The sequence below is a fragment of the Bicyclus anynana genome, chromosome 11, assembly GCF_947172395.1.
Source record: "Bicyclus anynana chromosome 11, ilBicAnyn1.1, whole genome shotgun sequence".
In the NCBI taxonomy this organism is placed as follows: domain Eukaryota; kingdom Metazoa; phylum Arthropoda; class Insecta; order Lepidoptera; family Nymphalidae; genus Bicyclus; species Bicyclus anynana.
Window position 1 is genome coordinate 4391832 of NC_069093.1, and position 15485 is coordinate 4407316.

The 15485-nt window shown below is 34.5% G+C and overlaps 1 protein-coding gene across 1 annotated transcript in view; it reads left to right on the plus strand.

Annotated features, from left to right (window-relative positions):
• The window catches only part of LOC112054641 (protein eva-1-like), a 110046-nt gene extending 103832 nt beyond the window's left edge, over positions 1 to 6214 (plus strand). Inside the window, exon 9 of the mRNA XM_052884488.1 lies at positions 390 to 6214. Coding sequence (XP_052740448.1) covers positions 390 to 913 — 524 coding nt within the window. The 3' untranslated portion in view covers positions 914 to 6214. The remainder of the gene's footprint in view (positions 1 to 389) is intronic.
• The last annotated feature ends 9271 nt before the right edge of the window (positions 6215 to 15485 follow it).

Here is a 15485-nt window from a genome sequence, read left to right on the forward strand (position 1 = left end):
TCAGCTGGAAGAAGGCACCTAATGATGATGATGATGATGATGATGATGATATTTCTCTTGCGATTTTTTGGTATCACGTTAAAATGTGATGTGTTGATGCATAGTTTACGTGAATTAAAATAAAATTACTTCATTGATATAATTATCATGTTATAGAAACTAACTTACTTAACGTCTTTATCATATTTATATAAATTATATAATTATACCCAGACATTAGAAAACACCCATTCGTAAATGCTCGTAACAATGGTCAAAAACATAATGGTCACAAACCACTACACCATGCGGTCGTTTCATTGTTCCAAAATTACCTGAAACAGTTTAACGCATTATTAAATTTGGTTATTTAGTAATAATTATATACTAATAATTATTTTTGTCAACAGAACCATTCGACATGATGTACGTCTACATAATCGCTGGAGCGGCGGGAGTGTGCCTGCTATGCGTTATCATCGGCGTCGCAAAGTGTTTGTTACACAAAAACACCGCCGACCAACCGAAAGGCCCGGACGTTTCCGCCTCCACGGACATCCCTAACGGATTCAACGACAGTATATCGGAAGTCGATAACGATATAAACATCACTAGCCTCTCCGGACCGGTGGACACCGTCGACTCCAGTCTGAAGCAGGAAATGCAAATCCAGAGTATGGTAACTAACCTGAGTCCAAAAATCAATCGATACGTCGGCCGACCGGTGCCTAATACGTATCCCCATGTCAGTACGAACATGTATGGACAGGTGGCTGAATTCCCCGTTGAAATGCCTCTGCGAACTATGCCTCATGGTACGTTAGGACGCGGCGTTGCGGTTAAAACCCTGCCTAGAGTTCAAATGCACGCGGAAACCGACCCTAACACAAGGAGTTTGTATCGATATTCAAATGCCCAGTACTACTTCGGGTGACAACAAGACAGTGGGCAATGCCCGGACGTGTCCAGGACTTACTGTTTCTAGTTGCGTAGTGGACGGAACTTTGTATTGTCCTACTTTTAAATACAGAAACTGTGATATTAATTGAAACTTTCCTATTGTACCGCGTGTTTTTTTTTTCTTTCGATCTTTTCACTTAGGAAGCGCTGTGTATTTTATAATAATTATAATATAATTTTGTAAATTTGTCCCGCGCTAAACAATGATTTACTTATATAAAACACACTAAAATCAATTTGTTACAGTACTGTAATACACCGTCATCTAACTAGAAATCTTTAGCAATTATACAGTAATTAAAATAATTATACAGGGTGCTCGGGAGTGTTTCCCATAACTCTAGGGTTATATTAAAAAGAAATATTCAAAATATTCAAGGAACATGTGTTCTAAGATGAATATTTTTGTAGTAAATAATATATCTTTTGTAAATAGATCTTAAAATGTGTCCCTTATTCGCATCCTTATAATTATAAAGTAGCGTATTTTACGTATTTTAAAATGCAACGATAGTTAAAGACGTGTGTTACATGGATATTCGAAATTATTTGAATTACTTTGTAAGAAAAAATTGTAATAAAATATTAGATAAGCAGTTTGGTTCCGATAAGTGGACTCGTCAACACCTTGATGTTATGGAAAATACTCCCGAGCAACCTGTATATGTTTGCCAAATCTATGTTGACATACAGAGACTAAGTAAAACTGATATAGCTGGCAGAATAGATTGTGGATCCTACTCGTAATGCATCACCAAATCAGTCGACTTGACGACACCAACCAACCGCTTGATAATAGCTTTATCGGCGCCTTTACATCTCTCGAATAAGTTGGAAGTGGGAAGAGTGTCGCTTGACTTGTAGTCGGGTCAACAGATTTGTACTCATTGCGGGAGTCAACACTTACTTTACAGAATGTTGCAACCGCAAACGCATTAAATTGTATCAAGTCGAGGTCTGTGTAGGCCTTATGAGTTAGTAAAACCAACAGCAAAGAAAAACAAACTTATTCTCAAGAAAAGCCTGTTTGTGACAGCTAAATAATTATTGTGTTTATTCAACTTTTGGAAAAGAAAGTTTTGCGCGGAATTACTTTTTCCTCAAAGCGGATATTAAGCATCTTTTACTTTGTTAAACATTTGGAAAGATTGTTTCATTCTTAAATATATTCATTCTTTAGAACGGCTGTTACAGAAACTTTACGTTTAGTTATATTTGAAAAAATATTTAACGGTGAATGAAATTTTCTTTAGAGTTGTTTTAAAACTTTACGTATCCAATTCGTAAAGCGAATATTAGTCTATGTAAAATTTACTGATAAGGCCTCTACAGACCTGCCAACTTTTATTTCCAACTCAGGTTGGCAACGGAAGTTTTCGCACGACTTTGTTTAACTTCGAGGTTGTTTAGCTTGTTGACAGGCGCTCTTTACCTATTAACTAGGTTGGAGTTTGCGGCATCCGACATGTTGACACACCTGAAAGTCTGTATTTAATTTATTAATGTAAATTTAAATGTCCTTCTATTTCTCCAAGACCAAACGTATTTGCAGTGTTTATTCTTGATTTGATTTAGTACTCTGATTATTTGGTCAAAAAGTCCGGATTCGAAAATGGCATTATAGCGTAAGTATACCTAAATACATATATTTGAATTTACTTTTTTAGAAAAAATAATCCGATTGCGGACCTCTTCAGCTTTGGGATTTATAGATATATTCGAAGATTTCGAAGATATACCAATCAAAAAGTGTAAATAGCTCAATGTAATAATACCAAATTACATATATATATTTATATAGCTTAAAGTGTCGCGAAGCTGTAGTGGCAAGGGGCGGGCACATGGTTCGAAGAGAGGATATACGTTGGCGTCCTAAGGTGCTGGAATGGCAACCCCGCACTAGAAAGCGCAGTGTTGGCCGACCCCCAACCAGGTGGACTGACGACATCAAGCGAGTCGCAGGGATTTGCTGGATGCAGACGACTCATGATCGTGATGTTTGGAAGTCCCTAAAAAAGGCCTGTGTCCTGCAGTGCACGTCCATTGGCTAATATGATGATGATATATCTACTCATAAAATATAAATTGTTACTGACTATCAGAGCTTTTCAGTTACAAGCGGCCAATCTTACCTATAGAGATTGGTATAATTATAGATCTGATGAAGAAGCAAGTCTACCTAACCGTTAAATAGCTGGGCCACTGTTTTAGTTCGGAATGTCACAAGTCACAAAACAAAATCATACAAAATGTGTTTGTTGTTACACTATCGCACTACAACCAAAACTAAATGGTCTTCATGAAATAGGAGGACTAATGCGAACTTTTGATCTAAGTACACGGCGTTTTCCTGAAAATGATAGAAATATTGATAATTTGTAAAATCGTCTTTATATTTATGAATGTTTTGAAATAAATGAGTATAGTTAAATTAATTTCCTATATAATTATACCATCACCTACTTTATAGTTTGATTGTAAAATGTAGGTGAGCGTAGTGTTGCAGACATTGTGAGATCTTTAAATCATATTATATAAAAAGTTTTGTTGACCTTCGAGCTTGTCTAGTTAAATCATACGTAAACAAAATTAAAAGTTATAGTCTAAGATCCGGTGTTACAAATAAATACCTTCATCTGTAATTTATTTGGGATAAGAAATAAATATAGTTAATATACACAGTGGCACATTGCTAGTAGGTTATTTCCAGATATATTTTTCATACAATATCTTTAATACAGGAAATCTAGTAAATATCGTATAAGATTTGTAAAAGAATTACATGACTCGAGATTTTTTAACCATCGGTAAGGAGCAACCCAACAAGCTTAACTTTAGTACATCGACCGCCCAGAATGAATGGTTAAAAAATCTCGAGTCATGTAATTATTTTACTCATATTTCCTAGATTTCTTGTACTACTAGGATACCATGAACTAGATCAAAGGCAACTTGTACAGTAAAATTAAACATAGAATAAGCTTTAATTTAACATATTAAACCAATAAATAACTGATGGGGGTAGGTTAGTTTATATCTGGCAACCCCACAGGGATCAGTGTATAAGCAGACAACCTTTACGTTTTCAATTACGTTGGGTATATTATTTTATTAGTTAAAATTGGTACGATTTTGGTAAATTAACCAATGAGGGAAGTAGAATAAATAAAATTAATACAACTAGGCTACCTATTTGCAATGTGTCACTGTGAATATTTTTATCTGTCATTTATTTATTATCCCAAATAAATAACAGATGAGGGTACATATTTCTAATGCCGGTTCTTGTACTATTTTAGGTAATTTACAGCTGCATGATGTTATAGATCATAAAATATTTTTTTACACAATCGTTATCTAAAACTTTTGTAATTATATGACAACTAACTATGGTGACCCGTGCGTTATTCTGCCATAAAGACGTATTTGATACAAAAATACTAAAATCACCATGAAAAATTTGGGTAGGTCGTAGGTCGGTCATGATAGTATTAATTAAACTCTCGATCAATTCACCAATTTTTTTTTTAATGCGCTTTCATTTAAGACCACACTCGAATATACATATTTGAAGAGGTTATTTTTCCCCAATTTCAACCCCCAGAACTTTTAAACGGCTCAACCGTTTTTCATCAAACTTGTCTGAGAATACTTGCACATAAGTTACCTTTCATACAAAACAAACTAAATTGAAATCGTCTCATCTGTTTGTGAGATATGGTGCCACAGACAGACTGAAACGTCAAATTTGTAACACCTCTCTTTTGCGACAGGGATTAAAAATAGAATGTTTTTATTCTACAGTGTTTTCTGTTAGCAACTTGTTATAATTTGTAAACAGTAAAAGTCAACAGAGTTATAGGCACTAATCAGATTATACAGTAATTAAATGACACCGTAATTAATGTAAGCTGCCAGTCTGAACGACTGATGAGATAGTGAAAATTACAGTTGATTGATCGATGAATAACGGTGAACCCTCATTCGCACGAGAGTTTTTTTAACGGACTTCAAAAAAAGCGCTCAAATACAACAAGTGCATTCCCAAGTATATGTTCACACGACAATGTTTTTAAAACACAATTTATTATCGAGCAGCGTTGCGTTTTCAATTTTGGCCATTGGAAATAGACCAATAGTTAAATTAAGAACGTAAATAAAAGCGCCAACGCTGGGTTTAAGAACTCATTCGCACGAGTTTTTTTTTAACGGACGTTAAAAAGCGTTCAAAGCGTACGAAGTTAAATGAAGGTCTATTTGGACCGTCCAAAATTGAAAATGCAACACTGCTTGAAAAAAGCGCTGTGTTTTAAAAACGCTGTCGTGTGAATATATACGTACCGCTTTTTGAATCTCGTGCGAATGAGGACTAGACTTTTGTTAAATATTTATGAGCAGGTTGATACTGTAAGTATTAAATATTGCTCTATGATATTTTTTTTATTAGTGCTAGACAAGCTCTTAAGAATTAAAATAATTGCCTTCTTGTTAAAACTTGGCCTTAAAATACGAAATGATTTAATTATATTATTATTATAGAATATGTACTGTTAGGTTTCCTTATTATAAAACATGTGGTTTTGTAAATATTCTAAAATAAATATTAAATGTATTAATGTTAGGTATTTTAAATATTTATTATAATGTTTGTGAAGTACTACTTTTCATTTATTTTTTATCATATTCATTTAGTTACCTAAAAGTTACACCTAATCAGACTAATAATTTAATAAATAAAATAAAATGCAATAAAAAATTTAAATCAATATAAATGAAAAATTCAAAGAAATATGTGTGTTGAGTATATTATTATTTAATCATATGTTTTACTAAAACATAAACTAATTGACTGTAACACAAATAAAATAAATTGGGATACATAATTATAATTGTATTGACTCTATTATAAATATTTATCCTAATTATTTATTTTATTTTATAATGTAATCTGATCTGTCTGGAATGAAAGATTTACAGAAAAGTATTACATTGTAATAGTGTAACTTAATTATACAATAGTAATCTGACTGAAAAGTAGAATTTTAATATAATAATTCTGTTGATACCCATAGCGTGCAGCAGCTTTTTAATTGAAGGTAAAAATGTTATATTTCAAGGATATGTAGTTAGATAATTTTTTTATTTAAAAATATAATTGTGTTACAATGACTGACCTCAGAAATTGGTTGATAGATTGTAAGCAATAAAAATAATACTGTACAGATAAATTTTTATGTGGTACATCGATTTACATTAAAATTAATGCACAACAAAATTTCGTTTTATTTTATCTCTGTAATTAAAAATATCACAATGATATTTTGGAAACACTGTGGATATAATTGTGTTACAATGACTGACCTCAGAAATTGGTTGAATTTCTGGCTTACCTCAAGATGTTTTGTCTCCCTATTGAATAAACAAGCGATATTCGAATATTACAATATGGGTATCAATTGCAAGGGCTCAAATGCTCAAAATCATGAGAATTACAAAATGGTAATATCATGGCCATATTTAAATAAAATGAAAAATCCAACTGCATATAGGGTAAACAGAGCAAGATTCTTCGAAGGTCACAATCCATTAGCTAACACCACCAATAATCTTTATCAGTGTAATCTACAGAGACAAGGCTAATGAGTTAGAAAACTCCAGCCTATAGTAACCTTTAAATGAGAATGATTGACTTTGTAAGATCCACTTAGCCTAAACGTGATCTCCACTGGAGTGCAACACCATTTGTTACAAGTTCTTCGATTACAGATGGTATTAATAGTCATTATTTATGTTATTGTGGAGGGGAGCTATCAGTGTTGCTATAAAAAAGAGGGTATTAGATAAGTTGTTTGGTAGGCAGCGTAGAAACCGTCACGCTGCCAGTCACGTTAGTGATTTTGTGCAATAATGTTTTGTGTTGTAATTATTGTTTATCATAAATTGTTTTGTGTGGGCATGGAGAACATGTCGGGTAGGGAAGGTGAGTGTTGATGCATTCTAAATGGATCCCTTAAACCTACTCCTAAGGTCACAAGTACTAAGACCTGCTCGAGGTGTTTCCTCTACCACAAATGGTACAATCACTGTCACTGTCACTAACTCCGGGATGAAAGTACACAGATTAAGAGTAAGACTATTTCTAGGTCTATTATGAAAAGAAAAATCTAGAAAAATGAGAACTACGTGGGTGAAACCGCGGGTCGTCAGCTAATTAAAATATAAAATTCATTCTTACAGATATTGTTCCAAACTACTTTGTTACGCTGTATGTGTTCATACGACAGCGTTTTAAAACACAACGCTTTTTTATCGAGCAGCATTGCGTTTTTAATTTTGGCCATTGGAAATAGACCAATAATTAAATTAAGAACGTAAATAAAAGCGCTAACGCTGGGTTTAAGCCCTCATTCGCAATAGTTTTTTTTTAACGTACGTTAAAAAAGCGTTCATATATGTATACCTAGTATGGAGTTAAATGAAGGACTATTTGCAACGTCCAAAATTGATAATGCAACACTGCTCGAAAAAAGCGTTGTGTGTTAAAAACGCTGTCGTGTGAACATATACGTATCGCTTTTTAAATCTCGTGCGAATGAGGACTAGACTTTTGTTAAATATTTATGAGCAAGTAAGTAATAAATAATGCTCTATGATATTTTTTTTTATATTTAGAAAAATGAGAACTACGTGGGTGAAACCGCGGGTCATCAGCTAGTTAAAATATAAAATCCTTACAGATATTGTTCCAAACTATTTTGTTTCGCTGCAGTAAAAATATAACCAGCGACGCATTGCGAAATGCGACATCGTTCGAACAGTAATATTATTATGTTTTGCATTGCGTACACGTACACATAAAGTTGAATGGAATCTCAAATTTATTCAAGAATTGTATGTAGTTGAGTTCATAATAAAATGTAGATAACTTTTAATGTAAATAGCTTTAGAAGACAACATTGAGAGGTCATGGGTTCGATCGCCGACCGGTGGATAAATTGTAAAAAAGGGTTTTCTTTTTTGGCTCATTTTTGCGCAAAGGCTGTCCAGCGCGGAAATGTAGCCTATTCTTGCCACCATTCCGCGTGGGCATTATTGGTATAGTTATTAGGATAAGTCGGTTAAAGTCCCTTAATGTATTCCTTCTCAATAATAAAAAAAAATGTATTAGTTTACAAGCAGTTTCTATTACAATAATAATAATTAGTCGAATAATGGTGATAATAATAACAATTGATTGTGTGATTAATTAGAAATGTTTAAAATTTTGGGTAATTTTTTGTCTGTCTCTTTGTTCAGCTAATCTCGAGAACGGCTGACCAGATTTTAATGGAACTTTCACTGGAACATGATACAGAGCAACACATAGGTAACATTTTTTTAAGGAAAAATACATGGTTCCCACGGTATTTGTGAAAACCGAATATCAGGCGGATGAAGTCGCTGGCATTTAGCAGATTAATTATAATTAACATTTATTAAACCTACAATAAGTGAAATACTGATCAAGAAATTAAGATTAAAAATACCTGAGACCAAATATTTTTGTAAAAATACCATACTGATTGCCCGTACAGCTCATAATTGGATCATTATTAATTTAACATCAGGTGATATTTGACTAAAAGCGATTAATTTTTATGTAGGCGCCTGAATAATATAAACTGGATTCTTATCTATACTTATAATAATACTGGTCGAATTCTGTACATTTATTCGCAATTTGAGATTTTACTTATACCATTTGTAACACCAAACGTTACCGTGGCATAACGAACGCCAGCGCCATCTAGAATCTATACTTATAATTCGAATTCTGTACATTTTGTACATTATTTACATTGAAGGTATGTTGAAAATTTTGTTGGGGGGCATTATATAATCGATACTGAAGCTAAAAATATTTTTTTTTCGATTTTTTGTCTGTCTGTCTGCCCGTGTTTTTTGTTATTCGGGCATCACGCTGAAACTACTAAATGAATTGAGATGAAACTTGGCACGGTTTAAACCCATATACGGAGAAGGTTTTGTCACAAAAAAATTAAGAATGTAATGTAAAAGTAGCTTAATCTTTCTATGTCACTTCACTTTCAATATTTCACTTTTCTTGTATATTAATTGATTTGTGGTTAATGGTGTAGGTTAACGATTTAGTTTTAATGTCAGTATTTTTTTTTGAATTGTAATCTTATCGTTTACTACGAGTTACACTTTTAAAAAACTGTTCATAAAAATTTCAAATTTTTTTTCAAAGATTCAAAAATTTTTAAAATTCAAATTCTAAAGTGGTGAAATAGGGCTTGAGAGTTTACATTGATATCAATGTGGACGAAGTCGCGGGTGTCCGCTAGTTATTAATATATATTATAGAGCTATTTAAATTGCTCCAGTGGTTAGGTTTGTAGCTTCGTATCGTAAACTTTGTAGGTCCTGGTTTCGAGTCGATCGGGTTATACAATATCGAGATTTTCTTGCCTTTCCAGTAGCCGCCCGCCCGTAATTGAAAGGGCTCAGAGCACGTAAAACCTTATGTAATGCTAATTCTAATAATAGAAAGAAAGAAAGAACATTTGTTTATTTGAAACACACGCACACACAATACACATAAGAAAACAAAAAAGTATCCACATTGGTAGGTGGTCAATTATTTTTTTTATTATTTAAACTACCTGACGCCGCGCAGTTTCACCCGCGTGGTTCCCTTTACGCCTACGGGAATAATATATAGTCTATATATATATATAGCCTTTCTCGATAAATGGACTATCTAACACTGAAAGAATTTTTTAAATCGGATCAGTAGTTCCTGAGATTAGCGCGTTCAAACAAACAAACTCTTCAGCTTTATAATATTTGTATTATTTAAATTATTTTCTGCACTTAAAGCAAATTCGTACGGCTACAAAGTTGTTACTATTTCCGACTACAACTAGGTACATTACGTCAGTAAGAATGAAATGTTGAAGGTTCTGTGCGCCGATAACGAAATTCTATTAAAAGTTCAAGAGAGCTTCAGCTGCTTATCTTTAAGTTTCAAAACTTCAAGTGTATAAGCAAGTGGTTTGTAAGATAAATATAAATCTAGTTAGGGGTTTTCTACTTTCTTAGTACCCTTATTATACTTACGTACCTAACTGTCATCTAAATATATGTATATAGTATAAGATCCGGCATAAGAAATATATACCCTCATCTGCTATTTATTTGGTACTAGCGCACGCCCGCGACTTCGTCTGCGTAGAATTCAGTTTTTCACGAATCATGCGGGAACAACGGATTTTTCTGGGATGAAAATTACGCTTATGTAGTAATCCACAGTAAAATCTATTTCCATTCCAAATTTCAGCCAAATCGCTTCAGTAGCCGCAGCTTAAAGGAGGAACAAACATACATACACTTAGTGTGTTATTAAATAATTGATAGAAAATATTCACATTGCAAATTGGTTGGCTAAGTAAATTGCGGTAGGACAATACTAAATGAACAATTTTTTATTAAATTTATTTAATCCACTTCCCTCTATAGGGAATATACCCTATAGGGAATTGAAAATTTAAAGATCGCTTTCCCTACTGTATCTGTGGGGTTGCCAGATATAAACAAGTGAGTGGTATGCGCGGTGGATTTACTAGATGGAGGTCCTGGCCGGTTCTCTCAATTGGGCCAGGTCTGCCTGGTGCGAGGCTTCGTCCGCCAAGTGGTTTAGCGTTCCGGTACGATGTCGTATAGAAACCGAAAGGGGTGTGGATTTTCATCCTCTTCCTAACAAGTTCCTTCCATCTAAGATTGCATAATCACTTAACATCAGGTGAAATTGAAGTCAAGGGCTAACTTGTTAAGAATAATAAAAAATAATATTTATATAAGTACCTACATCAGTTATTTAGTCTCATATGTTTTATCACAAATAAATAACAGATGACAGCATATATTTATAATGTCGGACCTTAGACTATAACTATCTACAGAAGGCCTACATTCAGTTAAAAAAGTTTACGGTTAAACGGTTTATTGATGCTTGCAATGATGGTGAAAATAACGATGATTTATTTTCAAATATTATTTTACTTATGAACACAAAAGAAGGATCCAATAATGGAGCAGACTTGCCCCTGGGATTCCATAACTTGATATTTGTTGTTTAACTTAGTCTTGAGATGTTGTAATAAGGTAATTCAATATTTATACTACGAGTAAGTAATTTAAAACAGAAAGTAGGTACCGAACTATATTTTATGTTAAGAAATCACACTAATATTATAAAGGTGCAAGTTTGTGTGTGTATGTTTGTTTCTCCTTTTCGCTGCGGCTACTAAAGCGATTTGGCTGGGAATAGAAATAGATTTTACTCTGGATTAACACAATATAAGCTAATTTTCATCCCGGAAAAATCCATGGTTTCCGCGGAATTTGTGAAAATCTTAATTCCACGCGGACGAAGTCGCGGGCGTCCGCTAGTATTTTATAACTTTTGACGGCCTCCGTGGCGCAGTGGTATGCGCCTTGGATTTACAAAACGGAGGTCCTGGGTTCGATCCCCGGCTGGGCAGATTGAGATTTTCTTAACTTGTCCAGGTCTGGCTGGTGGGATGCTTCGGCCGTGGCTAGTTACCACCGGCAACCTACCGGCAAAGACGTGCCGCCAAGCGATTTAGCATTCCGGTACGATGCCGTGTAGAAACCGAAAGGGGTGTGGATTTTTTATCCTCCTCCTAACAAGTTAGCCCGCTTCCACTGCATCATCACTTACCTTCAGGTGAGATTGTTGTCAAGGGCTTACTTGTAAAGAATAAAAAACAACTATGGAAGGACTGTGACTTTGTTCGTTTGTGTTTTTGAATAAATTCCTTCAATCTAAGCAATTTATTTTTTTATGCGAACTTCCAAGTTCCAAGAATAAATCGCCGCCAGGGAGAATATTATTGAAAATTTCTGACTCGTAAGTATTTCAACTTTCGACTTAACGTGAACCTTCGTCAACTAAAGGCGGTATGTTAGACGACTTCCAAAACTTCGACGGTTTAAACAAAAGGGCTCTCTGACTTCGCCGAATTCGGTTACAAAGGCCAAGGTCTTTATTTATGAGAACAAGGGAGGAAAAAAATAGAAACATTTTTCAAATTTTTCATACTCTGCGCTATCATAAATCACTGGGTGGGCGTCATTTTGATATATCGCTCTAAGCTCAGCCCAAATTGAAACTAAGAGCACTACAATTGCGAGCACCTCTGATGACAATCTATTTTTATTTATAACTGAATTTATATTATTTATAACTCCGTAATGAAAAAAGTTATCTAACTCACCTGTCGTATATGTAATACGCATAATAAGAAAAGGGTAAAGTTTAGAATAAGGAAAAAGGGGAACATTATAGAATGGCCGTGGCTCATTCACCATTTTATTAAAACACTAACAAACGCGGTACCTTCCTCCTTCCCATTCTCGTTGGAATATTAGGATATAACACATCGTATGTGACGTGTGACTAGTGACCTCTGCCTTCGATTTGGAGGGCGTAGGTTCGAATACGGTCCAGGGCATTCACCTCCAACTTTTCAGTTAAGTGCATTTTAAGAAATTAAATAACACCTGTCTAACGGTGAAGGAAAATATCGTGAGGAAACCTGCATACCTCAGAGTTTTCTTAATTCTCTAGGTGTGTGAAGTCTGCCAATCCACGTTGGGCCAGTGTGGTGGACTATTTAGCCTAACCACTCTCATTCTGAAAGGAGACTCGTGCTCAACAGTGAGCCAAATATGGCTTGTCAATGATGACAGCCTATGTCACTCGTTGGTAGTAAAACTTTCTGTAGGTGAAATAATTGTTTAAATCGGTAGGTATACAAATAATCAAGTCTTACTTCTTATACCTAGTGTAGAAAAGTAAAAGTAAAATCTCTGGCGTAGAGTTCTTAGTATAGTATAGTAGCCTTTAAACTAGGAGGTCCTGGTTTTTATTCAGTCCTTAAGTATCTGTTCAAGCTAGAATTGGACCTTCTGCCAAAGTGCCAAAGAAATGGACATACATACACACACACACATACAAACATACACACATACATACGCTCGAAAAACATTAGCCTCCTTCTGACGCAGTCGGATAAAAAGATCATATTATCTTAATGTTTCAAATAATCATAATTATTATCTTAGGATTTTAATATAACGTAACTGAGATAGTCTCTGAAATTAAATAATCAGTTATATTAAAGGAGATGAACACGATCCCATACAAGCTTGGGCCTGACCTGAACAAGATCGAAACATGCTTCATTTTAAAGGCTCAGATAATTACTACTGATAACTAAAAGTCATATTGGTGCAGCACTTGGGGATTTTGTTTTATTTAAAATTTTAGGTTTTGTAGGTTAAGTGAAAAGTCATTATTTAATTTGTTCAAAATATTTTCTGTAGGTTTTTTTTTACTTGATAGATGTGTTTCCATGAATGTAATAAAAATAAAAGCGTTTTTATTACTATTTATTAGTTTTATACTATTAACATAATTATTATCCAAACAAGGAGCCGGTACCTAGCATTATGTTTTCACTTCTATGTCTTTCATACCGTACCACATAATGGACATGACGTAGGCGCAACAACCCACAGTTATTTTGCAGACTTTGCAGTTACAGTAATATAAAATGAAATAACTTTAAAGTAAACAAGCGAAGGGTCAAACAAAATAATCCACAAAACTATCAATGCGTAACCGGTGCGAAACTGCTTACGAGACTATTGAGTAGGAGCTAGCAAACACAACACAAAATGTCGCTACTCGCTAGTAGTTAGTACCACAGACAGACCGCCACTCATATTTTTTTCTTTGTCGGTTTTAGGTTTTGGGTTCTAGCTTTTTGAGCATAAATAAAATCATACGGTGGTATAAATACATTAAAAAATAAAAAAAAATGTAAGCAATAGAACTAATTGTCATAATATGTTTGTTTCACGTGAAAATGTTTTATATTATACATATAAACCTTCCTCCCAAAGCAATTTATCTATTTAAAAAAACCGCATCAAAATCTGTAGCGTAGTTTTAAAGATTTAGGCATACATAGGGACGGACAGATACCAACAGCAATCTTGTTTTATACTATGTAGTGATGTTTATTCCTTTTTTTATACTTTTTTCTACCTTTTTATACTTAGTGGTGTCAAAAGTTATTATCTGTGCTTTGTCTGTGACAGTAAAAACGTTTCGTTTCTGCTATGAAAGAGCATTGAGGTTTGTACGTAACTTAGAAAAATATTTTAGGCACCTTTCCCGTCTTGTACAGAAATGAAAACTATCGAATTATACTTCTAATTTAATGCTTAATTTACTATATATTTTTTTATTACTGTTACGAACGAATGATGAGGCCCATTTTTGCTCATGTCCTTTAACAATTTCAAAATAACTAAACTATTCAGTATTTACAAATTCAGATATTATACAAAGATTAAATTATGAAAACTAGATTACTCTAGATAAAATACTTTAGAATAAGAAAGGTCACATTTATTCTCAGACCAATTTATAATTGTATATGACCTGCCTCGCTAGACGTTACTTTTCTGTCAAAGTATATGATCAACGATCTAATACGATTATAAAAACTGTCTCTTTAATATCGATGTTTCATAGTGATCGTCGGTTAAACAGCTCCATATAATTACCTTTTTGTATAGTTGAATGGTGTAAAAAAAGGGTAAGAACTTCTAGTTTAGTCGTCGTTATCAACCCATATTCGGCTCACTGCTGAGCTCGAGTCTCCTCTCAAAATGAGAGGGATTAGGCCTTAGTCCATCACGCTGGCCCAATGCGGATTGGCAGACTTCACACACGCAGAGAATTTTTCTCTGGTATGCAGGTTTCCTCACGATGTTTTCCTTCACCGCTTGAGACACGTGATATTTAATTTCTTAATGGATAATATGGATATAATGGATAACGCATGGATCTGTTGGGTCATCATGGACCCAGTTGCAGCAGAAGCGCCGGTCGTTTGTAACACCACGGTACTATCAACGATATAGTTCGTCGTGCTCTGGCCACTGTCGCTATACCTGCACAGTTAGAACCTCCTGGTTTGCTCAGGGATGACGGCAAGAGGCCCGAGGGGATGACTATAGTACCGTGGTCTATGGGGCGTGCTGTAGTATTTAATGCAACCTGCGTAGATACGTTGGTGGAGTCTCATCTCACGCACACTTCGCAAACGCCTGGCGCAGCTGCGGCTGAATATGCTCAATTCCTTAAGCGTCGTAAATACTCAGTCATATCTTATTGTTAGAAATTGGTATCACCAAAATACTAAACTATGTATCCTCCGAGTATGTGTTTAATCTATGTTCATAATCTATGTATTTGCGGCGCTTGCCTTTGAGACTTTAGACCCTTGGTTATCAGACACCATAATTTTTTTTAATAGTATGTCTGACAAATTGAATCCATGCATCCATGCTTCAGGTGAACTAGCTGGCGCTTATTTGGCCCAAAAGATAAGTCCTGCCATCCAGAGGGGTAATAGCACCAGCGCATTGGGTACCTTGCCTAT